The 27924-nt window shown below is 44.3% G+C and overlaps 2 protein-coding genes across 2 annotated transcripts in view; one reads left to right on the top strand and one right to left on the bottom strand.

Moving 5' to 3' along the window:
- The window catches only part of LOC147884051 (Carbohydrate-binding-like fold), a 207168-nt gene that overhangs the window by 105159 nt on the left and 74085 nt on the right, over positions 1–27924 (bottom strand). The window contains exons 8-13 of the mRNA XM_087398136.1: positions 25214–25270; positions 5897–5961; positions 5611–5792; positions 5241–5302; positions 5041–5124; positions 3763–3922 (exon numbers count right to left, since the gene is read on the bottom strand). Of these exons, the coding sequence (XP_087254262.1) occupies positions 3763–3922; positions 5041–5124; positions 5241–5302; positions 5611–5792; positions 5897–5961; positions 25214–25270 (610 nt within the window). The remainder of the gene's footprint in view (positions 1–3762; positions 3923–5040; positions 5125–5240; positions 5303–5610; positions 5793–5896; positions 5962–25213; positions 25271–27924) is intronic.
- LOC147884052 (uncharacterized) lies at positions 1566–3468 on the top strand. The gene is made up of 3 exons (XM_087398821.1): positions 1566–1754; positions 2121–2220; positions 3383–3468. Exons 1-3 carry the CDS (start codon positions 1575–1577, stop codon positions 3466–3468), a joined length of 366 nt encoding a protein of 121 aa, XP_087254947.1. The 5' UTR covers positions 1566–1574.

Below are 27924 nucleotides of genomic sequence, written 5' to 3'. Positions count from 1 at the left end.
TTGCCCCTCGTGCCAGTCGTGCCCGTGAGGAGGTGTGGAGGCACATTCCATCCCTGGTCCAGCCTAGCATGCAGGCGACGTTGTTGGCGCCTTTCACCTCGGATGAGATGTTGGAGGCCTTGATGGCTATTGATGGTCAGAAGTGCCCAGGTGAGGATGGGCTATCCCGAGCTTTCTTCACCTCCTTCTGGGACCAGATCCATCAGCCCCTCCTTGCAGCTCTGCAGGGGATTTTCAACAGCGGTCGGATGCCAGAGAGCCTCTCCTCGGGACTGATTTGCCTCATCCCGAAGGGAGGAGATAGACAGGAGATTCGCCAGTGGCGTCCGATCACTCTCCTTACCTCTGCCTACAAAATCCTCGCCAAGATGATCAGTGCCAGAGTTCGGCCTCTACTTTCAGACCTCGTCCATGACACTCAGACAGGCTTTGTCCAGGATCGCAGTATCCTGGATAACGTCTTCACCTTTTCAGAGGCGGCGGAGTGGGCTCAGCACAGCGGATCACACCTTGCCATTCTACTTCTCGATTTCGAGAAGGCCTACGATCGCGTGGATTGGTCCTTTTTGGAGGGGACTCTGGAGCGGCTAGGTTTCCCGGCAGGTTGGATTCAGGGTATCTCAGCTTTGTACAGGACAGCGTCTAGCAGAGTCATCATTGGAGGCAGGTTGGGCGAGCGCTTTAGCTTGGAGAGATCAGTACGTCAGGGCTGCCCCCTGGCTCCTTACTTGTTTCTCTTCTTCGCCGAGGCCATGACTTACTACCTTCGGGCGAGGTCCACAGGGCTCAGGGGTATTCGCCTTCCACTCCGGGAGGACACGGAGCTCTTGGACTCGGAGTACGCAGATGATACAGCCCTTTATGTCCAGGACGACGAGCGGATGCTAGAGAGGGTGCGGATGGCCCTGGAGGTTTTCTGCTCGGCCGCTGGGGCGAAAATCAATTGGAACAAATCCGTTGGTTTTCTCACAGACCCTGGGGCGTGTTCTCAGTGGGGGCGATTTTTGGGCTTCAGATGGATTCCACGTGGACAGACAGCTAGATACCTTGGCTTCCAGGTTGGCCTAGACATCACACCAGCTCAGCAGTTTCTCCCGGTGCTAGATTCCATCCGACGGAAGCTGGCTTTCTGGAGCACTGCTAAGCTCTCTCTTGCAGGTCGTGCCTTGGTAGTCAACCAGGTCCTCCTAGCCACGGCTTGGTATGTGGCTTCCTGTTGGTGCTTCTCGAGATCCAGCGTGGCACAGCTCAGGAGGTTGGTTCGGAACTTCCTTTGGTCTGGGGAGGATGGTCATAGAGATATCAGAGCCAGGGTTGCGTGGCAGACAGTCATTCTTCCGCAGGCTGAGGGTGGCCTGGGGGTCATTGATCCAGAGCTTCAGAGTCAGGCCTTGTTAGGCAAGCTTGTCATTCGCGGTTTGACCCCAGGGGGGCAGACGTGGAAGATGCTACTTCAGCAGGGAGTCGGCTCTTGTGTCCCGCGCCGAGGTGGAGATTGGCTACCGTCCTTCAGGTGGATCTTCACCTCCGCCCCGCTCACTCAGCCCCGTTCCCCTCTAGTTCGTAGCCTCCTCATGGTCTGGAGGCGGCTCCGTCTCAGTCTCATTCAGTCCCCTCCCAGCTGTCAGGAGGAGATCGATCGCCAGCCGCTTATCTGGAACAGTCAGGTCAGAGATGCCGAGGGCCTTCAGTTGGGGGAGAGATCACATATCAGGTGGGACGGTTGGATGAGGGGCCCAGCCCGATCCCTGCGTGTTTGGAGGGATACGTACAGACATCTAGAGATGACAGATCTTGCAGACGCAGCTGGAGGTGCACGTGGAGCCCAGGCGAGACGCATGGAGATCGACGGAGCGATCCCAGCGGCTTGGTTGGCCCCACCTGAGCCCCAGATCATCATGCCTGGTGACACCCGATGGCTGGGACAGTTCACCCCCCATGGCATTCCACTGGTGATCGCAGGACGTTTGGATGACTCTTCTATTTCCTTCTTCGCGGTTTCTGGGGAGGGACGACTCAGGACAGAGGGTGCGCTCATCGACCCCCTACTCCCGTGGCAGAGGGTTCGGGTCGTAGGCCTCTTGGGGAAGGTCTGGCATACCGACCCTAGCATCGAGCAGGACCAGGTGCAGCTCTGGCGTCTTTGGCTTTGGGAAGGGCGGGCCTTGGCACAGCTTGATTGGGATCCAGGAGAGTGGTGGTGGCCAGAGATTGTGACAGGTCAGGGGCCGACCTCTTTCTTCGCCTACAGTACGACTTTGGGCAGGCGAGTTCTCGGGAGGATGCAGAGCCGCCCCCCCACCCAGCGACCCAGCTGGTACGCACAGGGTCTTTCCAGGTTCTTTTTACAGGCATTCTGGAAGGCCTTGTGGGAGAGTTGGCGGCCACGGAAGATCTCATACTTCCTGTGGCTTCTTGCCCACAAAGGTCTTCCAGTGGGGAGCTGGCTGAGGCAGATAGGCCAGGACGGATGTTGCCAGATTTGCCATGCGGATGAGGAGACACCAAAGCACTGCCTGTGGAGCTGCACTCGCGCCCAGGAAGTGTGGAGGTGGACTTTTGGGATTCTTACTCGCGCAGCACCAGAGCTAGGATTGATCACTTGGGGCGCGTTCTGTTGGTGCAGCACCGCACCTGGTCTTCATCACTTTTTTGAGGCATGTCAGCAGGACCCCACTTTCCTTGTCACACAGGGCACGTGGGGACCGCTCGAGGGTATCCCACAGCACCTAGCAGAGGCTGACACAGGAGTTCGGGAGAGGCAGCCAGTATGGGAGATTATTAGCAGCATTACAGGGTGGCACATCTGGACCTCGCGCTGCGCGCAGATCCTCAGTGGCACCTCCTTATCGACTGCCCAGATCATGGCGGAGATTTGGAGTGAGATTATCCATACCCTCAGAGGCCAGTGGGACCAGATTCAGGGAGACTCCCGGGCCGGTCAGGAGAAGCGGAGACGCTTCCTCCGGACTTGGGACACACAGGGCCTCTTCTTCGAGCAGACTACGCAGGGCCTTCGGTGGCACTACTCACCACCCCGATGGCTGTTCGTTCATACTCGTTTTCTCCCTCCGTGAGAGGATGGTTTTCTATTTTGCTACCTTTTAGGGCTGTGTCCGATTTGTGACCGCAGCCGTCAGCTATAAGCTGACCCCTTGTATCTTGTTCTCAAAGTAATATAATTAGCACTGTTTTTTCGGAAAAAAAATCACAGGTACATGTCATATCAATGAAGTGGTAAAATGTATGAGAAGAAAATGAAATTGATGAGGACAAGCTACACAAGATTTTCGAACCTTGCACTCGCCTCCTCCGTTTCTGTTGGTTTTTTTAAAAAAAAGCTCTCAATCTATGAAACACAAATTTTCATACGTTCATACAGAAACTAATGAGTCTAGGAACCCAATATACACACTTAATCCAATGATGTATGTTCTAGATCACTTGCAAGTTTCAGCTAGCAAGTAAATTCATCCAAACAAGCAACAGTGGAGCATTCAGCATAGAGAAGATGGCCATCTTAAGCAAAGGCCATTACAAGTTATAACATGTCAAAATCTAACTTTGCAAGGTACATGTCTACTGCTTGTTACTCAAAGGCTTCTTGAATATCTAACATTAAGAAACATATGTAATCAAAGAATGCCTTTCCTGCAAATGGTAACAAAACCATCAAGAATATATGTGCTTGAACATCATACAAGGATATGCTTTGATAGTTTTTTTTATTTGACAGAAAAAAGGCACAGAAGAACAACTTACCACATGGAAGAGAGCTGAAGATAAACTTTCCGTTCACATTTGATATGGCATGGCATAAAGCTTGCTCAGGCCACGGTGGGTTTCCTGCTCCTTGTGGACATGGAACCTCTGGAACATCATCTGAATACAGGTACACATGAACACCTAATACAGGGTTTCCCTGCAAAAGAACCATTATTAATTTCCTGCATCAAGAATCAATGCAAAAGATATGGCCAATGACCAAAGTGAAATGCATGGCCCCCCATTTACAAGAGACGCGTGATTGGAACCAACGTATGAAGCAACACTTAGGAATTGCCAAGTGATAATAGCATATTTTACTTACCCCAATGCATTCAAAAGACTTCCAAAACTGGGTGCATTGCCTTGTGTGCATGAGATGAAGTCGCTACTTTTAAAATACAGTATTAAAAAATAAAAATGCTCATACGCCAAAGGGGTAAGCAAATGCTTCCATTAATGAGCAGTTGATGAAATGAATTACCCAAAAAACATGTAAACAAACAAGCCTGAGAGTGGCATGGAGGTGCAAATCAAAACACAATGAACAATGCCTACAATGAGGTTAAGGGTGTAGAATTAACAATACAGGGAAGCAGAATAACGCTGAGTCATCAGATACCAAAAAACCATTATGGTATAACCTTTTCTTAATGATGGTACATCCCTAGACTTTGTAAAGTAACAGATACTTAACGTGGCAAATACCATCAAATATTTGTGGTTGAATGCTACTAATGCAGAAAATGGGAAACTCTTGCCAATTCATCATTCCTTTGGATATCATGATGTGCAAATTATTAGGTGAAGACTTCTGTGTGTTCAATGCACCAGATCAATCAAGCTTTCCTGCTGAGAAATACAACTCAGAATTCATCCCATCAATCAAGCATCTACATAAGAAAATAGAACTGTATCTTTTTGTTTGTTAATCTCTGCCCATTGCTTCAATAATCCCAGAGACAAAATTTTTGAATGATGACATAAAGATCGCATCCATGTGAGAAGTAGAGCTGTATCCCTCCATTTGTTAGTCTCTCTCCATTGCATCAGTATTTCCAGAGACAAAATCTGAATGATAAAATATTACACTCACCTTCGTTGAATACAAACAAAAGTAGTACTCCACTAATTAGACTTATTTTTATTAGCATTTCTATTTTGGTAGAATTTGTCAAAAAGGTGACCTAAATAGTCATGTTTGGCAGATTTTATGATGATACAATATCCTGCATCTACACACAACGTGAGCATATTATAAAAAAAGAATCATACCTGAGATACAACTAAGCCTTCCACATTATAACCAGGAATTAAAAACATGTCATCGATCTCAGCATTTCCAAAGCCGAGTGTCACCTGCAAAGTATGTAATAGATTATCAGCTCAAAAGAACCCAGCATTCCATAGATTGCTATGGCACAACTAAAACTACCAATAATTCCCAGAATCATAGAAAAAGGCAGTCCATGCACCTCCGAAGGACCTTTTAGATCCACCTTCAACGTTGGATGATAGGCCTCCAGCTGGAACTTACCTGTAGTGCAAAAGCTGATTAGGAGTCCACTTCTAAAATGAAGGTCATCCACGTAAATATGCTGATTATTTGCATATAAAAACCATGTGTGATGCAACTTATAAGATTATATGCATGACGCAACATATTCGAATGCATAAGCTACATGCAAGTGTACCTCATCAGAAGAGAAAAGGTTTCGTATAAACAACAAAACTAAGAATCATTCTAGAAAAGGCCTGCAAGATATTTCACAATTACAAATTATCCAGCCATAACAATAATGTGGAATTGGATCAGAGAAAAAAGTATGACAGTCAAACCATAACCTGGAATCACGTTGTCAAATTTAAAACTTCCTCCAGGTATTGTTGATACTGAGGCGACTTCCCGTGTACCGTCCATAGAATCAGCAGAGAGTAGAGAAAACTTTACTCCTGCTGGGCCTTCCCCTTTCCTCTCACAGCTGTCACCTCCTACAGCTCCGACAACTTTTCCAGACAGGGTGAACCTAGAGCACCACAAGATATACTAAGTCTAACATAATTCCTCTGTTACAGCCAAAAGTGTCAAACAAAAAATCCACCAATGGCAAAGAATCACATATATCCCCACCCAGTATAGCGAAAATTGATATCTTCATTATCATTGCATCCATTTTGGTCAGCCACAACTGTCACCTGTTCAAAGAAAATTCTCATAGAATGAAATTTCAACTGACAATGGATATAAATCAATCAAAGAATAAGTGTCCATCAACCTCTAGCATGTACATCAAGCAGAACATAAGAAAGCAACATAAGAGCTTCAGCTTTAAAATAAACAACCTGTGTCTTTAAAATAGTATAGCCATACTCCACATAATGCCACACACACATTACCACCAAAAACATTGCTCGCTTTAATCATTTTCTCATTTGAGTGTCCTCATGAACTGTTATATCTCTCCCTCTTTCTCTTTTGCTCTCTTCATGATCTCCCTCTTTTCACCTTCTCTCCCCTTCCTCCTGTGCTTTCTCTGCTCTTTTTCCTTGTCTCCTCTCCTCTTTCTTCTTATCTTCTCTTTATTGTCTCTCCCACTTTCATCTTTGCTCTCCTCATTCGCTTCCCTCTTTGTCCTGTTGTTCCTTTCCTCTTCTGTCTTCTCTCCCCTTTCTCCTCTTCCTCTCCCTGTTTCTGATCTGCTGAACTCTCATCTTCAAACAAATATATCGGTCATTTGCACAGATGGGCATGCCAGATATATGTAGATCCACCTCAAGAGACCCCAAACAATAGCTGTGTACATTACAGCCTCCTACCTTCCTCCACAAATCTGGTTATCTATGAACTCCTCAAGAAGAGGGCAGATCTCACCTTTCTTGGCACTTAATGAGGACATCAAGAGATACAGGCAGTTGGGAGAGGCCCTACTCATTGGGAACTTCAATGCCAGGAACCAGGACACGGGCAGAGACCTTTGATTTCCAGGGGGATAATGTAGCACTGCTCGATCTTCAGCTGGGAGTTCAGCTGCAGATTAGGACACACACACCGGATCTTCTATCACGCAGTAAGGGTGATATTTGCTAGATACGTGCACCAATCATGAGCTTCTTATCTACAATGGGCTAAAAAGGTGGCCAGGCTCAGACAGAGATACATGAGAGCCTGGAGGCAGGCACAAGTAGTAGACTATATCATGGGATCATAACCAGATCTTGGATCTATATAAAGAAGAGTCTAGCCCCAAAGATTCATCCAAAAGAACATCTATAGACAATCTACGCAGATAATATTCATAGTTTGCTTGTTTGGATCAGTCCCATCTTTCTTCTTTTCAAACGATAATGCGGCTCCCCACGGATACGAACTCGGTCTAATAAATTTTTTCTTTAGCAACTCATCCACCTGAAGTTTCAATTAAGCATTCTCTTGATGTGTAAACCTATGCGATGCTCTAACATATGGGACTGTCTCTGGTATAAGCTCTATTGCATGATCAAGGGATATTGGAGGCGGATCACTCACATGTGAATTCTGGGCATGTGGACTACAACTCCCCTCTCTCACCTCTTCATCTTCCTCCTCTAACCTATCGTCCATGTCCTCATCATTCGATGTCCAATCATCTCATAAATCTTCGACCATTTTTCGATCTATGATCCCAAGACTTGTTGCATCCAATCTAATGTGTACGCTTTCATAGAGGCTGCTGCTCCTCCCCGACCCTTGCTGCCCCCTCTCCATCAGCCCCTCCCTCCCTTCCTCTTAACCCGCCTCCCCCCTCCTACACTCCTTTGCCCCTCCCCCGCCCCCTCAGCCCGCACCTTCCCCGTCCCCTCTCCCCCGCCCCTCTACCCCGCTCCCTCCCCGCCTCTTCCTATGCCCCTCCCCACCTCCTCTTACGCCCCCCCCCGCCTCTATGGTCATCTTCATTCATCTTAATCCAATCCAATTCTAGATTGTGAATGGAGAAGAAGTTCTTAATGGTCACCACTCACATGTGAATTCTGGGCATGCGGACTACAAACCCCCTCTCCCACCTCTTCATCTTCCTGTCCATGTCTTCATCATTCAATGTCCAATCATCCCATAAATCTTCAACCATTTTTCGACCTATGATCCCAAGTCTTGTTGCATCCCAATCTAATGTGTACGCTTTCATAGAGGCTATTGCTCCTCCCCGACCCTTGCTGCCCCCTCTCCCTCAGCCCCCCCCTCCTTCCCCCTTCCCTCTCAGCCCACCCCCCCTCCCCCGCCCGCCTCCCCCCTCCTACGCTCCCTCTGCCCCTCCCCCTCCCAATCAGCCAGCCCGCACCTTCCCTGCCCCCTCCTACGCCCCTCTACCCCACTCCCTCCCATCCTCTTACACCCCCTCCCCGCCTCCTCCTTCGCCCCTGCCCCGACCCCTCCTTCCGCCTCTCTCTCAGCCCCCTCCCTCCTTTCCCCTTTCTCCCTCTCGCTCTCACTCAGCCCCTCCTCCCTTTGCTCTTCCTCTCCTCCCCTCTCTTCTTCCTAGACCTCTCCACCTGGCCTCTTCTTCCCGCAGCACTTCTAGGTCGGACGGAACTTATTTTTGTTCAAATTGGCCTTCTCACCTCGATTGGCAAAGGATTTCCACTCAGCCAATCCTACTCCGCTTCCACTAGAAGCGAAAGCAGTTACATTTGCAGAAGACCAGTTGCAGCAACTCAAGAAGGATGTAGAGCTTGAAAGCTCTACCACTTTGATCGCGTGCATCTATGGGTCTCACCCTTCCAAATCACAAGCCAGAGTCTGGATGCTCGCGGCGCTACTCTCAAACCTCACCCCTCAACTCAAATATGTTCGCTTACTGGGGCAAGGTTTCTTCGAGGTTGTTTTTTATTCATCGGACGCTGCGAGCGCTGTGCTCAAAGCTAGGTTCTTGCACTTGGGACACAAAAAGATTTTCTTTGACCCCTTCATGCTGGGCTTAACCCTGTGAAGGAGGCCAAGTAGGAGATTTCATTTTTCATATGATTCCCGTTCTCCCCAAGATTTACCATCGCTTACTCCCAATGATTGGGGAGTGCTTTGGTATTGTCACTGAGATCCCCCCCCCTCCCTAGTTTTCCCTTGACAACTACAGAGGCGATCAGGTTTGACGAGGTTCCTAGAGTTAGGGTCCTCACACTGGACCCTAATATATCACATGGTTAAATTATGCTTCAGCGTCCAGATGGTTATTTCTTTTGACAGAGAGTGGAGATCGCGAGCAGACAAGACCAGTGCAGGACCTGCAGGACCATTGGGCATTTCACCAAGGAATGCCCTAAAAGGAAGAAGAGACCCAAAAGGCCTTCTGGTACAACAGCTCCCCCTAGACCTCGACAGGGGGTTGGTACAATTCCAGCACCCCATCCTCGACCTTGACAGGGTGTTGGTATAGTGCCAGCACCTCCTCCTATTGGTACAGTTCCAACACCACCTCCTTGACCTCGACATGGTGTTGGTACAACTCCTCCACTTCAGAGTGCTCTTCCTCAACAGAGTGCTCCTTCGGTACCTCCACCTGCTATCATGGCACCTACTGCACCTAGATGGGTTCCAGTTCATGTGCGGCCTTCACACCCTCCACATCAAGAGGCCGCCGTCCAAGACGCCACACGGACTTATCCTTCCCTCTAGAGCTCAGTGGATTCTTCTTTCGATTGGAGGACGTAAGGTTGGATTCCTCAATCTCTACGCCCCTAATAATAGACGGGATCGTGTCATGTTCTGGAAGGTGTTGCTCTCTTGGGCCCCCATAACAGATTCTTAGTTCATTAGAGGGGACTCCAACATGGTGGAGTCACTCTCAGATAAAAAAGGGGCCAGAGAGGGCGACATCCACTCTTTAGAGAGGGCAGATTGGGATGCATTCCTTTTCAATTCCAGTGGCAGAGATGTTTGGTTGGATGATGCCTTTCACATTCAGTCACAATCACTCATGTTTTCTTGGTCAAACAGGAGGCCGCAATGCCTATCCGTGCACGGATTGACCCATTTTATGTTGATGATTGAGCCTTGGATAGATTAGGATCAGTATGCATTGCCCCTGGGGTTTCCACTTCGGATCACTTTTCAATGGTTTTGATGATCTCAGAGCCGCACTTGAGAGGATGATCTTCCAGTTTTAGGATTCGCGATGCCCTTTATGCAGAGGAGAATCTCACAGAGGCAGCTTTGCAGATCTAGGTTTCTCACACACATGGTGGAGTGTCCTTCCCTTCACATATGGCAGCAGCCCGCTCCCATATTAGTGACTTTTACCATGTGGTTGTTGGTACTAGGAGACAAGATATTGGCGTTCGCCAGTAGTTGGCAACCTTGCAAAGGGAAGAGAAGAAGAGGCCCCTTGATGCTTGCATTCAAGACTTGCTGCAGCAAGGGCCCATCAGTAAATTTTGTTGGATCATGAGAGCAGAGTTTGCCTTTCATGCATGAGAATCCTTCTGGATCCAAATGGGAGGTAGAGTCAATAAGCATTTCTTCTCTACTCATGGGCCCAAGCATAATAGAGAGGGTGTTTCTCAGCTTGTTGACTCAGATGGAGTTTTGCAGTCAAATCCGGATACTACTCGAGCATAGCTACAGATTTTTATGCAGATCCTGGTAGTGAGGCCACAAATGATGCCAGACAAGTCATATGGCAGTGTATTCCTATGTTGGTGAAACCATATAGAAGTCTCTCTTGATGCACCTTTCACCAACATAGAGTTCAAGTTTGCGCTTTTTACCCTACATAAGGGGAAAGGCCCAAGTTCGGGCTTACACCCTCTCTTTTTTTACCATTTGGGATATGATTGGGGATCACATCACCTCAGCCTTGCACGGTGTTTGGGACTCCAGAGATGCCTAACTCACTTACAGAGGATCTCATACATCTAATCCCAAAAGGGGCATACACAAATTTAGTGTCACAGTGGAGACCTATAACATTATTGGGCATTTGCTATTAAATCCTGTCACAGTGCATCCCATACTTCCAAATCTTATCCATGATACGCAGATGGAATTTGTTCATGGCAGAAGCATTTTTTATGATATTTTCTCTTTTTGGGAAGCTTTTGAGTGGGCCACGCAGGGCGGATAAAAGCTAGCTATTCTTCTCTTGGACTTTGAAAAAGCATGACAAGGTAGATTGGGATTTCTTGGAGGGCACCCTTCATCATTTTGGATTTTCAGATGCATGGATCAGAGGCGTTCCAGCCTTGTACAAATCAGCCCACAGCCAAGTGCTTATCAGAGGGATCAAGGGAAACGGATTTCAGATTTCCAGATCAGTCCGTCAGGATGCCCTCTTGCCCCTTTTCTTTCCTTTTTGTGACTGAGGCTATGAGCATTTTTCTTAGCCTCGAGCTGACATTCTTCGGCTCAAACTACCGCTCAGACAGGAGGAGGACCTCTTTGATTCAAGCTAGCAGATGATACTACTATTTTCTTGGAGGCCTCCCCTAAGACTCTCACTTCCTTTAGGACAACATTGAACTTGTTTTGTATTGCAGCAGATGCTCACGTTAATTGGCACAAGTCCAATGGCTTTTGGATTAGTGACAATGACACTGCAGACTGAGGGGTTGATTTGGGCTTCACTTGTGAGAGTGCTCTCAACGGAAGCAAGAACGGAAGAAGGAGAGAGAGAGACAGAGAGCCACACAAGTTTTGGTGGGTGCAGAACCACCCTAATCTTCTTTTTCATTCATTTATATATGTGTTTGAGTATTGTACATAACTGGGGTTAAGGCACAGTGACCTTTAACCCCCACAACCTCCCACTTAAAGGACAATGTGCCTTTAAGGGAGAACAACCAGTGAGCATACTATCCAATGCCCATCAATACACGACAATACTCAAACCGCTGACTAGGTAGACTCTTCGTCAGCATATCTGCAGGGTTATCATCTGTATGAACCTTGACAAGCTCTATGCGCTTGTCCTCAAGTACCTCCCTGATGAAATGGTACCTGACCTCAATGTGTTTGGTCTTTGCATGAAAGACCGGATTCCGTACTAGCTGAATAGCACTCATGGAATCACTATGCAATGTCGGTACACCTGTATGAATCCCCAAATCTCCCACTAGCCGATCAAGCCATATAGCCTCCTTGCAACCCTCTGTGGCTGCAACATACTCAGCCTCTGTGGTAGACAAAGCAACGCACTTCTGTGCGCGAGACATCCACGACACTGCACCACCTGCAAAGGTGAACACATAACCAGAAGTGGATCTCCTACTATCCACATGCCCTGCATAGTCTGAATCTGTGTACCCAAGTACACGCATGTCTCCTTTACCAAAGCAAATGCACATCTCCTTAGTACCCTTCATGTACCTCATGATGCACTTAACTGCCTCCCAATGCCTCTTTCCTGGATTAGCCATATATCGGCTAACAACTCCCACTGCAAATGCAATGTCTGGTCTAGTAGCTATCATAGCATACATAAGACTCCCAACTGCTGATGCATAAGGAACCTTGGCCATCATGGCCCTTTCCTCATCTGATTTGGGACTATCTGTATGACTCAGTTTCACATATGGAGGCAATGGAGTACTCACTGCCTTCCCCCCCTCCATATTGAAACGCTGCAATACTTTTGTAACATACTCTTTTTGTGAAAGCCAAAGGAGTTTCCTACTCCGATCACGCGTGATGCGCATACCAAGAATATGACCTGCAAATCCCAAATCCTTCATATCAAAGGCCTCATGCAACTTGGCCTTTAATGCATCTAGCTCATAAGTATTCTTGCTAGCCAATAGCATATCATCCACATATAGTGCCAGGATTATCAGGCTACTATCCTTAGCCCTTTTAGTGTAGAGGCAGTGATCAATTTCACTCCTTCTAAAACCCTGGGACCGAATGAAAGCATCAAACTTCTGATACCATTCTCTAGGTGCTTGCTTAAGACCATAGAGACTCTTTTTCAGCTTGCAAACTAAATTCTCTTTGCCCTTTTCTTCAAAGCCTTCCGGCTGCACCATGTAAATTTCCTCATGCAAATCCCCATGCAAGAAAGTTGCTTGACATCCATTTGCATAAGCTCCATATCCTCTACTGCCACTAGTCCAAGCATGCATCTAAGTGTGGTCATCTTCACAACCGGAGAGAATATCTCATCAAAGTCCACACCCTTCTCTTGCTTAAACCCTTTAGCAACCAAACGGGCCTTGTACCTAGGCACATCATCACCTGTGACCTTCATTTTGTAGACCCATTTACATGGCAATGCTTTCTTTCCATGTGGCAAAGAAACCAAGTCCCAAGTCTTATTCTTCATAAGTGAACTCATCTCTGATTGCATAGCATACTCCCACTTGCGTTGATCCTCACGCATCATAGCCTCTTTGTAGCAAGAAGGCTCCCCGCAATCAGTAAGCATCACATAGTCTACCCCTGGAACAAACCTATCAGGCGGTCTAGACACTCTAGATGATCTTCTCAATGGCATTTCAGCTTGCTGTCCCACCTGCATATCAGCCACATTTGGCTCATCATTTCCACCAATAGATGATCCATCATCTACCCTTGATTGTATACCTGTGGGAGTACTTGGTTGTACCATTTCTTGCACATTTGGTGCATGGACAGCTTGCTGTCTATCAACATATGCAGGTGGATTCACATCCTGGAAAGTGATTCTCCTCATTTCCACATCCCTCATGGGTGCCTTATGCATCTTCTTCTCATTGAAGACCACATCATGGCTGCGTATGATCTTCTTTGCTTCTGGATCCCAGAGACGATAGCCCATCTCTCCACTTTCACCATAACCCAGAAAGATGCATTTCCTAGACTTAGGATCTAGCTTCTTTCGAAGCTCTTTTGGCACATGTGCATATGCCTCACACCCAAATATACGCAAATGAGAGTAAGAGGGCTTCTTGCCACTCCATGCCTCTTCAGGAATACCACCATCCAAACTCTTACTAGGTGATCTATTGATCACATGCACTGCAGTCTTCATTGCCTCAGCCCAAAAACCACCAGAAAGACTTGCATTGGAAAGCATGCATTGCAACCTTTCTTGAATGGTACGATTCATCTTTTCTGCAACTGGATTTTGCTCTGGAGTACGAGGGGATGTGAGCTCCCTCTTAATCCCACGTGTATCACAGAAATGCTGAAAGTCATGAGAGAGATACTCTCCACCATTGTCAGTCCGTAGGCATTTAAGCGTTCTAGCTGACTGATTCTCAACCAAGGCCAGCCATTTCTGAAATACCTGGAACACATCACTCTTCCGAGCTATAGCATAAGCCCACACTTTCCTAGTTGCATCATCAATGAATGTCACATAGTATTCAGCCCCGCCTAATGACCGTGTAGGCATGGGACCACATACGTCTGAATGCACCAAATCAAGCATTTCAAACTCTTTCTTTCCCCTTCTTTTATGGGCTGATTTAGTCTGCTTCCCATAGAGACAATGCTCACAAAATTCAAAATCAGAGAAACTCAAATGCGGTACATAACCCAAACGGCATAAGAGTTTCATTCCATTCTGGCTCATGTGCCCCAACCTGCAATGCCACAAAGAAGTGCTTGGCTGCTCGGTTATTGCAACAACATGATCAAATACCCCTGATACATGTAAGGGATACAAAGTCCCACACTTGGCACCCCTGGCCAAAAGCATAGAGCCCTTCTGAATTTTCTAACTCTGAAAGCCAAAAGTGGTGTTAAAACCAGCATCATCTAGCTGACCCACTGAAATAAGACTCTTGGTCAGCTTAGGCACATGTCTCACATGTTTCAAAACAAATGCAGACCTATTTGCAAAAGAAAACTTTATGTCACCTGCTCCCACTATGTCACATGCATAGTCATTTCCAAGATGCACACAACCTGTCTTTCCACTATCATAAGTGGAGAACCATTCCCTATGGGGAGTAACATGGAATGAAGCACCAGAATCCAAAATCCAATCCTGGGAATATGCATCATCTGAAGTGGTAAGCAACTCTGCAGATAAACTAGACATGAAGAGAACATCATTGTCACTATCATGTGTGACTGCATTGATCTCCTCGATCTTCACTTTTCCTTTGTCCTCCCTTGGACTCTCTTCCTTTTGATTTGCACCCCAATTTGCATTCTTTTTCTTATCCTTTTGCTCTCTTTTCAGCTTGTAGCAATCCTTTTTCATATGGCCCTTCTTGCCACAATGGTAACACTCAATCTTCCGTGCCCTGTATTTGCTACGAGACTTCCCTCTTTCTTGGGACTTCCCCCTGAACTGTGATCTGCCCCTTTGCACATTTAAGGCTGCATCCTGCTTGTTGCCATCCATAGACTTCCGTCTAATCTCCTCGGCCAACAAGCTACCCACAACATCATCAAATTTCAGTACTCCACCAGGTGCAGAGTTATTGACAGCTGTACGGAAGGTATCCCATGAGGATGGCAATGAACATAAGAGAAATATTGCCTTAGTCTCCGCATCAAAATTCATTTTCTGAGCCTGAAGCTGGCTGAAAATAATATTGAATTCATTCAAGTGAGAAGCAATGGAGACCCCTTCCTTCATCTGCAGCTCAAACAACCTCTTCATGAGATAAACTTTATTAGAGGCAGTTTCCTTTTCATAAGTGGCACACAGTTTCTTCCACAAATCTTCCGTAGTCTGCTCATTTACTACTGTGAAATAAACTGACTCTGCAAGATGAAGTCTAATAGTAGACTTTGCTAATGCATCCAACTCATTCCAATCATCCTCAGACATATTTGCAGGCTTAGCTTCAATACCTGCCAAGGGTTTAATCTGCTTCTTTTGAATAAGCACATCCCTTATTTGTTCTTTCCACAAAGAAAAGTTTGTCCCATCAAACTTTTTAATGCTGAAAAACTCCTTTTCAAGCATGGAAGAGGATGCCATGATGCAAATAAAGCAAAATCCCAAATGCTAGTGCCTGCAAGAGAGAATCACACCAAATACCAGGTGCACCCAAATGTGTATGCCACAATAGAGTGAAATATCACCAAAATTCAAAGCTCAAAGCATCAAAAGATGCATCTGACTCATGTGCATATACTATGCATCCATATGAGCAAATCTGGCCCAAAAGAAAATGCCAATAAGTGCCAAATGACTCAAGCATAAACATTGTCCACTGGCATATGCATCAATAATGTCTCATCCAAGAGAGCATAGCACTATCAGTGCATCACCTGCAATGTGTCAAAGCTGTCCCTCAGCTTAAAATAGCATCCATGTGCAAAGCGTCCATAAAAAATAGCATCCCACAAGGCAATTTGGGCCTATCAGCGCATCCAACAAGGACCACAATGCATCCAAATGGCCTATAAATCATCCACTGCAACCCAATGCATACCACGAATGAGCGCACACTGCTCAAACTGCAACCAGAGTGATCTGCATAAGGTATGCTCAAGAAATCATAGTCCCACGGTAATGAGCGCTACTGAAAATAGAACCTGAGATGCTTCAAAACATGGGCGCCATTGCATAATCGGACTCAGCAAGAAAATCTGCAAATATCTCTCTTCTGCCAGAACTCCAAAATCCCAACCGATGAGTGAGAAATGGGAGTCAACACTAATCCACTGCCATGTGGCATAAATCTAAGGTTTCAAAACCTTAGTATGAAAAATGCATAACAGAGAGACGAAATCGAATACACAGAGATTTATAACTCTGAAAATCCTCCACCGAATCACGCAAGAACTGATAGGTAGGGGTTTTTGGGCATCCGGAACGCAATGGGACAGACGGTTTTGGAAACCGTGGCCTCAATCACTGGGTCCAACACACGGACTGAAAAACGTTTTTGGAAACAGAGCTATCTGTAAACTCCACCGGAGTGCGAATGATGAGCAACATAGAAGTTTTAGGACCTCCTGAGTCCACCGGAACTGACAGATCTGCAAATGGTTGCTCCAAACTTGAGTTCCAACACCCGGGCAAAAAACGCAGGAACTGACACAGTGAGTCAGAAATCCACTGAAATGATCCCAGATTCAAGAATGAAGGTGTTTCCAAGCTCCTGAAGTGAAGTGGACACCAAAAGCAAGCAATAGTTGCCTCTACAAGTCAATATGGAGTTGTTGTCATCGAACGGAACAGGGAAAAGCTCAAAAAACGACTTTTTCTTTGAAACCACTTAACAGGCTCTCAAAAACACTTCGTAAAGCCAACGTGACTTTTCCAAAGGTTCCTCCAAGGTCTCTGCACACTGGATGCAAGTAAAGTCGCCCACAAAGCTTCCCACAGAGCTTCTCCTTCCTCCCACAGAGCTGCTGAGCTTCCAAGCATTCACGCACGCTCAGCTAGATCACCCGGGCTCTGATACCAGTTGAGAGTGCTCTCAACGGAAGCAAGAACGGAAGAAGGAGAGAGAGAGACAGAGAGCCACACAAGTTTTGGTGGGTGCAGAACCACCCTAATCTTCTTTTTCATTCATTTATATATGTGTTTGAGTATTGTACATAACTGGGGTTAAGGCACAGTGACCTTTAACCCCCACAACTTGGACTTATAGGGGTGTGCCAGTAAGATATTTAGGATGCCAGGTGGGTATGGGTATCTTCTCCTCGCAGCAGTTTGCTCTAGTGTTGGAGAGCATTAGGAGGAAACTCCTTTTCTCGAGTTCAACTAGATTGGACCTTGCATCCGGGGTGGTGGTTGCTAGCCATGTTTTGCTGGCCATGGCTTGGTATGTTTGCTCTTGTTGGTGCAGCTCTAGGGATTGCATCACTCAGCTCATAAGTCCTATAAGGAATTTTATAAAGTGGCTAAATGGCACAGCAGACACTATTGCTAGGGTGGTGTGGGAGACCTTGATCCTTACAACACAGGAGGGGGGAGATTTGCAGAGTAAGGCCTTGCTTTGTAAGTTTGTGGTTAGAGGTCTTATGCTTGGCCTTCGAAAAGAAAAAAATTCATTGCATCCAAACCTACTGGCCCTCCTCAAGAGGCCATTTTTATGCGGGATTTTATGCTGACACCTTTGATGGGGTGTGACATGGTCCTTGGGATTTAGTGGCTCCGTGAGCATGTACCGACGCCTGATTGGCGGTATAACACCTTTACTATTGTGGAAGGTTTACCTGAGCCCGCCGTGATACGCGATGATCAGAGCATACTAGGGATTCCATTAATATCTCATATCCCAGCAGATCGTGCTGTCCGCAAGGGTGCAATGTGTGCACTTGTTTATCTCCAATGCCAAATCAATCCAACCGCTCCTCCAATAGGACAAGCAATGGTGGTCCGTGGATCTACTCCACGAGTTCCAAGACATTATGCTTCGGGATGATCTGCCACCCCAGCTACCTCCACACAGATCGCATCGATTTGATTCCGGACTCCACACCTCCAAGTAAGTTTTCGTACCGACTTTCCAAGTCTATGGAGGGGGAGTTAAGAGCAGCAGTTGTCTCAGTTATTGCGCGCAGGGTTTATTAGACCGTCATCTTCGCCATTTGCTACACCCATTCTATTTGTGGCAAAGAAGGATAAGTCCGCACGATTATGTGTAGACTACAAAGCACTCAACAAGCTTACAGTAAGTAACAGGTTCCATATGTCCCGCATCGAGTATATCTTGGAAAGACTCAATGGTGCAAAGTTTTTCTCAAAGATCGATCTCAAGAGTGGCTACCACCAAGACCGGATTTTTGGAGCTGACATCCCAAAGACGGCTTTCCGGATAGAGCGACCTCATTATGAGTTCGCGGTCATGCCATTTGGTCTGAGGAATGTGCCACCAAAGTTCAACAAGATGATGTCTCGGGTATTTGCTGATTATATTGGGAAGTGCATGTTCATCTTTCTAGATGATATACTTGTCTTTTCGGCTACAGCAGAGCAACATAATAAGGAGCCCTACAGTTATTGTGCGATAACCAGCTATACCTCAACGCAAAGAAAAGTGAGTTTGGGTTGTTGGAAATCAAGTATCTAGGATATATCATTAGTGCTCAAGAGATTCGATCGGATACAAAGAAGATTTAAGCTATCGCCAGTTGGGCTGTCCCCATGACGGCTCAAGAGATCCGATCCTTTGTGGGATTGTGTCAAACCTACAGCTTGCAGATGGATGGATTCTCAACATACGCAGCCCCTCTTACAGATTTATTAAAGCGGGTACAGAGAGGCAGACAGAAGATTCAAATTACAAGGAAAGCTTTGCAATCTTCAATGACTTGCAATGGTTGGCCACAACAATACCAATCATGAAGATCGCCTCTTCAGATGATCCATTACTGGTAATCACACATGCTACCAATATCGCCATTGGGGCAGCTTTACAACAAGAGGATAGGCCTGTGGCATATTACAGCAGAATGCTCAACGATGCCGAAAAGAACTATTCAGTTTATGATAGAGAGCTACTCGGTGTCATTCAGGCATTAAAACATTAGAAGCCTTTCCTCTACGAACGGACTTTGACCGTCAAGACAAATCACCAAGCCCTTAAGTGGCTTCAGACAATACCTAGTTCACAATGGAGTGATCGGCAGCAACGAGGGAGCTAGATATTCCAACGATTTGGAGGAATGATGGAGTACATCCTGGCAAAACAACCCCATTGCCGATGCTCTTAGTCGAAAAGGTTCGATCCAGACCATTGAGAAGGCCACTGTGCTCGAAATCAAAGGAAAGGATCTAGATAGTATGAAGGCACAGTACGCAGAGTCATCTGAGTTTGGCACACAATTCCAGTTAGCCATGACTCTGGCTCTAGGCCACTACTCAGTAGAGGACGGTTGGCTTTTCTATAAGAAAAGATTATGTGTACTCATAGTTAAACGGCAGTTACTTCTTCATGATGACTGGTCATCGAGGTATCAATGATACTTTGGAGAACTTATAGTGCTATTTCTAGTGGCCGAAGATGCGGAAGCAGCATCCGCACGTACGAAACACCAAATGTCTTACTATTGTTTGTCACTTTAGTAAATATTGTATGCTTATTCCCTGCAAGCAGACGGCCAACGCGGAAGACATAGCTCGTTTATTCATAAAGTATTGGTATATCATTGGAGGGTTGCCAAGGACCATCACATCCGACGGTCCGACGGGGACTCCAAATTCACGTCTAATTTTTGTCGAGCCTTGTTTGATAATTTTGGTACTAAGCTGCAAATGACACTTTCCATCCACAATCAAATGGAGAGATGGAAAAGCATAATACTATGGCGTTTCATATTTTAAAATCATATAGTCATGATGCTCACGAAAAGTGAGAGCAATTTCTTCCGCTTGTGCAGGCCATTTTGAACGATATCTATTCTTCAAGCATTGGTCGCACACCTTATGAAGCGACATTTGGACGGCAGTTTACATCACTCCTCACTCGGATGGTGTCCCCATCTCTTGAAGCCAACAAAACCACGGAATCGATGGCAGAGATTACGGAGTCCGTGAAATCCCGCATAAGATCATCATCATTGACATCCATGTGCCAAACATCCAGTGTTGAAAAGACATACAACCTCGTACAGCATGATTTTTTTTTTGCTAAAGATGAAAAAAGATATTTATGAATATGTCACACAATGCTTTTCGTGTCAAGTAAGTAAGGCAAAACGGGTGAAAGTCACAACCATTGGAAACACCATCAGGTAGATGGGAGAGCATTTCCATGGACTTCATCATTGATCTACCACAAACACAAGGAGGGTATGATTCTATCCTTACAATGGTTGACCGTCTTACCAAGATGGCTCATCTCATTTCGACTAGACAGCCAGTAAGCGCCCTGCAAGTAGCAGATTTCCTTTATGAGTAATGTATTTCGTCTGTATCTACTACCGAAATCATGGTATCAAACTTACATAAGAGATCTACAAGTCAATTTTGGACTATTATATTTGATTCATTTAGGACTTTTTTGGAAATGAGTAGTGGGGATCATCCTGAAACGGATGGTTGGACGGCAAGATTCAACCAAACTCTGGAAGATATGCTCAAAGCATATGTTTCCTTAAGGCAATATTCTTGCAACAAGTGCCTTCCATTGTTGGACTTTGCCTATAACGATAGAAAGCATTCATCCACAGGGATGAGTCCTTTCGAGCTGAGCTATGGATTTAGATCAACTAATCCAACTACAATTCGAGTTCCACAAAAAGTACCTAGAGCCCTGAACTATATAGTCCAAATGAGGAATATGTTGGAACTGGCTAAATCAAACATCTGCCAAGCCATAAATAGGGCTAAGATGTATATAAATGAAAACGTAATTTTTAGAGAATTTGAAGGAGAGAGTTTTTCTCAAGATTCCTTCATGCATTAAGTCCTTAGCTATAGGACAATGCATGAAGTTATCACCCCAATATTGTGGGCCGTGTTTAATTCTAAAGAGGATAGGCTAGGTCACCTATCGATTAAATTACCAAAGGGCTGCAACGTGCATCCAATGTTTCATGTGAAACAATTTTTGCAACAAACAAACTCATTAATTGATTGAATGTTATGTTACAAGAACTACATTTAGCTATCTGCATCACTTTGGTGATGACAATAGAACAAGATGTGGTTGGACAATCTCCTGTTCAAGAAATCTTTGGGAATACAATCACTTAGTTGAAACTTAGACTTTGATGGTCACTAAGGTGATGTGCTTGTGCCACTCTGGTGATGAACTCAATTGAAGTTGGTGCTTTGGAGTATGGATTCACTCTTGCCTCAATTGAAATGATGGAAACTTCTTATTTTCAATTCCTCTCGTGGACTAAGCCCCAGGTGTAAAGGAATGCTAAGTATCAATCCTAAATGAACTATGGAATTCTTGCCATATGCTCTGCCTAGTGTTAGTAGGTGTATTATAGGATATAAGCAACCTTGCATTAATACGTTTGCTCAAAAACAAATTAGTGTACTCACTTATGCTTTGTAAATGCAAGGATCCATGGTAGGTATCGCTTCCCAGACGTGAGAATATGCTAAGCTCACATGTTAAATACATGTTAGATCCAAATTTCACAAAAAACTAAAAAAGCTTAATTTGATGTGATGGGATGCATCATTTGTACGAGCAGAAACCTATGAGCAGTTTTATCCGAGCGTGTTTTTCAAGAGATTTAAAAAATTGTATTCTCTTAGGAAACATGGTTTTTGCACTTTTATTTTTACAAGAACTAGATCACTTTATCATAAATATATACAGAATAGTCACTCATTCACTTTCACATAACATAAATTTTCTTGTTCATAGACATCCTTTGTACCCATTTTATTACCTAAAAAGAGTGTTGAAAAATAATTTCTTTAAGAAACATCCCTCACAATCACTCTCAATGTAATAATATTATACATATGTAATTACTTATTAAACACATTTATGTCAATATGACAAGAGCTTTCTAGTGTTCTTATAGCATAATAACAAGACATTTATGGATATGTTCGAAAGAAGTTAAAATTACTATGAATAAGTATTAACCATTGGGTTTATGTATCTACTCTCATATAATATATGCAAGATTTAAGATAGTATATGCATAATTTTGTAAAATATAACCCCCTAGATGCGCTCAAATGGCATTTTTCGGTCAATTTGAGTAGTTGAATGACTATATTTGGACATTGGATGTGAAAGTTATGTCACTTTTAAAGTGATGTCCAACGTAGTTTCGCCAGCGAAACTACATTGGGAGACCTACTTCAAAGAGGTTTCGCTGGCGAAACTACCTTGGATGGATTTCTTCAATGAGGTGTCTTTAGAGAATAAATATAGGTTGAGAGAGGGTTTTCAATGTCAACCCCTATTTAAGTAAAAGTTATAAGAAGGATCATAAGGGAATTTTCATAGAGAAATCTGCTCAACATGTGGGTTTCTTCAAAAGCCATCCCATTATGTTATTCACCATCCCCAAAGATTCATGTAAAGATTTGTGTATAAAATAGGCAATCCTATAGTACTTTGCCTATTTCCAAATGAAACTGTGTTTTCTTCCGATCCATTTTTGCCATACTTTTACATAGTTGAAAGCTTTTTTTTTTTCCCTTCGCTCAGATGCTCGGAAAATGCTCGTCCCCGGTGTGATGTAAACTTGGTGGATTTGAATATGGCTAAGGTTGCTCCTATGCAAATAAACATTGTAGATAAGTATCATGGCAGAAATAGGCATTGCATGAATCACATGTCCAGATGGACATTCAGAGAAGTCAAGATGCATACTTGACTAAGCTTCCAAGTGTACCTATCTCACGGGCATGGTATTTTGGCTAAGTACAAGTCTGGTGGGGAGAAAGTCTTGAAAGATTTTCCAAACTCTAGCAATAGATTCACTATTTTCACAAGTAAAGATGGATTTGTTTGGACCTTAATTTTAAATCCAAATATGTCATCTAGATGGATGGTCTTAGAGGTATGGGACATACATATACTATTCATGGAATGCATTGGAATTCCTAAGTGATAGGAATATGAAGCCAATACCAACGGGTCTTTAATGTCAATTAATGGTACATGGTTTAATACCTACAAGAAACATTGGTATCTGGTTAGAGGACAAATGTTCTTTAGGGTTTTCCAACGTTCAGTAAAGCTAATCACTTTGCGAGGGCTAATGTGATTATGTAATATTGTTATAATCAAGAAGTTCAGTTGCTTGATCCTTTGTAGTATCACAAATTGCCTTTTGGCAAGGAGTCTTCAAAAAAGCCATACCCAATAGATCTTGGATAATGTGATAAGTGACTTGCTAAATCTCATGAATATTTAAAGTTTTCACTATTGGTTTATTTAACTTTCTGTTAAGAAAGTTAATAAGAGTGTAGTAATCAAGTTCTAAGCCTAGCAAGTGCACATTAGACTAACACTCCTCGTTGCACCTATCCAATGGATATTATCTTGAGATACTACATTGAATCTAGATCTGAAAGGGAAGTATAGTCTGGTAAACTATGGCTGACATTGGAAGATTATAGCACTGATATTGTTTGACAGAAAATTGTTATGATTCTCAGATATTTAGAATCAAGATAGTCGACAAAATGTTGAATATTTCCTACTAAATCCTTAGATAAAGAATTGAGTAAGTGAGCCACATCAATTTCTAGGTTTACTCAGAGGATAGTAGACTGATACTTCTCAACTTACCTTTGTATGGTAATTGTATACTGTCCAAGTTCTTTATCGATACTACATTACAGATACTACTTTTGGAATCTGATTCCGAATGAGAAGTAGAATCTGAGAATCATTAATTACTTTTCCTACCCTGATTTATGCCAACATAAATCTATTTTTAAAAGTGGGAGAATCTTATGTCCATAACTGGGGTAACTATGCAAGCTAATCTATGCTGTCGGAAAGGGTCTAGGATTAGGGTGTAGTCTAACCTAGGGTTGAGGCTAGAGCTAGCATGGATGAGGTTTAGATCCTTTGGATTGGCTAGCCTAAGAAAGCATGGTTATTAGCAGAGCTAATTAGAGAAAATCGTGGATTTAAGTAAAGCAAAACTACTTTATGCATGAAGCCCAAACTTAGGGCTAACTACTAAAGAAAGCCACTACAAGGCCTATAAGTATGAGCCACGGGCTCACTATTCGAGGTCCGCGCAATTCGAACCTCCTCTAGACATAGACCTTATGGCCTGGTAGTGGCAGCTAGGGGAAGGCGCGTGTGGTAGAGATGCTTGTTCAGACCTTGAGGTTGGTCAAAGGAGATGAGCTTCTGGCTCTACCCTTATGGGATGTTTTCCGGGTTTGTCTCACGGTTTCGAGGACTCTGGCTTGGAGTTATACTGGACGAAAATGATGTCACTTGACCTAGTTGGCAGTGTTTCACTTGATGGGCTGAGTTACTGCAAAAATTTTGATTCTAGCTAAGGTATCATAAAAGAAAATCTAATGTAGTACCACATCCCATCACCTAAATGCCAATGATCAATTAATTGAGTTTTACTCAACTTCAAAAATGACATCCTCGAGTCCTTAAAAGAAAAATATCAGTATGATACTCCCAACTTCATGTATAGAAAGCAAGAAAAAGATATAGTAAACATCTCTATCCCCATCATTCATCTCAAAATTAACCCTCAATCTCTGCTACAATATGTGATACAAAAATAGAAATATAAAATAATGCGAGTGCAAGCATGCGCACGCGCACACACACACAACATTCTCGGATACGTTTACAAGCACAAATGCACATGCATACACACACAAACCAACCTCATACAAGAGAGAAATGGAAGGAAAAGGAATTCCGTACTCTTCCTATACAAAAGAAAACAACATTTTTGACCATTCACCAATAATTCATGCTAGATCCATTTAGCAAAACTAACAAGTCCAAACTAGATCATCAATACAACTATAGCTTAATTGTCTGTCCACATTGCAAAAAACGAAGGATATGCAAAGTTAGATTGTTTAGAAAAAAAAGAACTTTAACTTAAGCATAATAGCATACATTTTCCGTTTTTGAAAGCAAAGAAAGGTAGCTTAGAGGTACCCACCTGGCGTGGATCCCAAGACCAACCCGCTGGTCCTTTCACTTGAAGAATAAATGTCCCCTGGCAAAAAATTTACAAACTAAATAAACAGCTTTCAAAAACAAGTTTTACTATGGCCATACTAATGTTAAAAGGCCACATAGATTGCAACAATATTGTTTTATCACACAATCTTGAAGGCCCACAAATATGTACCTAAAAGTAAAACACAACCCTAGAGAAATCATTGGGGGACCTATTTTTATGACTTGGAACCATCACGTTTACTGTGACACGCCACAATGAACCAACCCAACCTCAAACCAATTAACAATGATGATTCCTTTCTTAATTTCCATTGTCAAGTTCGAAAAAATAGACCCATTTGGCTTTGGTTGAGTCTAAAAGATTGATCCTTCATGTATATATATGTATATGGATACATGTACATACACCCATAAAACTGCTGAAGAACTTCACAATGCATGTGACACTTTCAACTACTGCACTCACCCAAGGGATCTCCTCCACGCGCAGATCAAGTTAATGAGAAGCACATGAAGTCCAAACAATCATGGGAAAGCCTATCATTACAGGAGTCCCATAATCCTGCAATTTGAGGCATTATCCATTACGACCTAATCACAGTTAATGGTTGAGTTTACGGCTGAGTCAGTTTTAACTCAAGTCTAGGGTTAACCTAGGTTTTAGGGTGTTGGCATGTTGACACCCCGTTGTACTTTCATTCTTGCAACTTCAAATCAGCAGAGTTCCACGTTTTTGCTCTCTCCTCCATCTCCACTTCTCACATTTGGTATCACAGCTTCCTATGTCCTTGCCCCCGCACTCATCGCTCCAATCCCAGTCTAGGAGAGGAGTTCTATCACAGGAAAACACCTCAAACAACTTCAATCGAGTTGTTCGCCAAAAGCTGCCTCATTCTGCCTGTTGTACGAACTTGTGCACCTCTTCCGATGCACACTTGCAACAATTCTGCAGCTGTGGAACCACTTCTGCTGCCGTTTTAGAGGTTCTACTGCTGTTTTGGGGGTGCTCCTGCAGATTTCAAGGCATTCTGCATGAGTGCTGTGCTGAAATCTGTGCAAAACCAGTCCTCAAACCTCTACTACAACTTTTAACGTGCTTCTGGTGGTGCCTGCACAGTTTTCAAAATGTTTTTGACCTGTTTTTAGGGTTTCAGGCTGCTGCAGCTTTTGACAGGCTGCCTACAGCTTCTGGAGCAGCAGCTGGCAGCATGTTTTGAGGTTTTTTGGACAGCATACAGCTGTACAAAACTGTCCATACAATCACAGCCTGCTGCCCGTACAATAGCGCCTGCATTTGAAGGCATTTTCAGAAGCCTATTTACACTTGGAGGCAATTTCTACACTTATTTGCAGGTTTTGGGGCGTGTGCAAACATTTTGAGCTGTTCAAACAGCTACGACCTGTTGCAGGCTCATTTTGAAGCAGGCTGCACTCTTGTTGAGGCCCTGCTAGCTGTGGAACAGCTGTATTTGTCAGCAACGGTCATCTAGATGCCTTTGGATCTGCTTTTGTTCGCAAACTGTGCATTTTTGGGGCAGATTGGATTCTGCATTCTGAAGCTTCCTTGACACACGTTACAAACACTGTTTTTTTTCATGCTTTCAAGCTTCATTTGGAGGAGACTACTCTGGTATCGTTGCTGTTCAGTTTGAAGAAGCACAACAGCATTCTTGGACTGCTCAATAGTCCCATTTTTCCCATTCAACATTGATATATTTAGGTTGCATTTGCCTAGCAGAGCATTGGCTTGTGGAACAGTGTTCTTTTATTAGAGCAATATAATTCACTGCAAATGAACTTTTGGGACTGTTTGTGCATTCATCTTTGAAGATGGCTCGGAATCAAATCAAATCCCAGAGATGTTTTGGCCTGGGAGGATACAGCAAGCTCTGGTGAGGCTAGCTGCACCACCAGTTGCACCTACTATCCCTACTCACAATCTAAAAAGATGGGATGCGAGAGATGCCCAGGCTTTGTGACTCATTGCCTTGATTCATCTTACCTCATATTTCCCCTGGACTTCCAGGAAGCTTAGGAAACATTGGAGAATATGTATCCTGCAGGGAATGAGGCCAGGATCTTTTATTTGAAAAGACAGCTTGACAGTGTCAGGATGCAAAAGAGTTAGTCAATCTCAGATCATTTGACTAAGATCCAAGATCTTAGAGAACAGCTGTTGAAGGCCCAAAGCTCCCTGATTCCTGGCCTCCCTGCTGCTGGAACTGCAGCCTATTGTGAGGTTCTATCACTGAGTTCTCTAGACCTCCCTGCTCCTTAAACCGGAGCCCAAACTGAGACACCAAAGACTCCTTGATTCTTAGTGAACTCCTAACTCTTCTCAAGGTTTGTAACCTCTGACGGAGAGACAAACAACTCAGAAATTGTAGTAGATGATTCTGTGGTTGCAGACATTCATTTGTGGCATGAGTATTTTGGGCTCTGAATTATGGCACAGAATATGCTTGTTAATCTCCCAAAGATGCATGCATTGTCCAAGCATGTTTGTGAGGGATGCTTACTTGGGAAAATGCATCGGTTTTCTTCCCTAAAGATGGAAGTGTTGGTGCAGCCTTTAAGTTGCCATTTAGTTCGCAGTGATGTGTGTGTCCAGCATACTTGGGCTTTACCCATTGAAATCCAAGTCAGAAGCCTTTGCTTTGCTTCAAGCAACTTCATGCTATGGTTGAG

Source organism: Dipteris shenzhenensis, chromosome 27, assembly GCF_047967505.1.
Source record: "Dipteris shenzhenensis isolate YYH24624 ecotype China chromosome 27, Dip_SZ_1.0, whole genome shotgun sequence".
Taxonomy (NCBI): domain Eukaryota; kingdom Viridiplantae; phylum Streptophyta; class Polypodiopsida; order Gleicheniales; family Dipteridaceae; genus Dipteris; species Dipteris shenzhenensis.
This window is presented reverse-complemented; position numbering and strand designations above follow the sequence as displayed.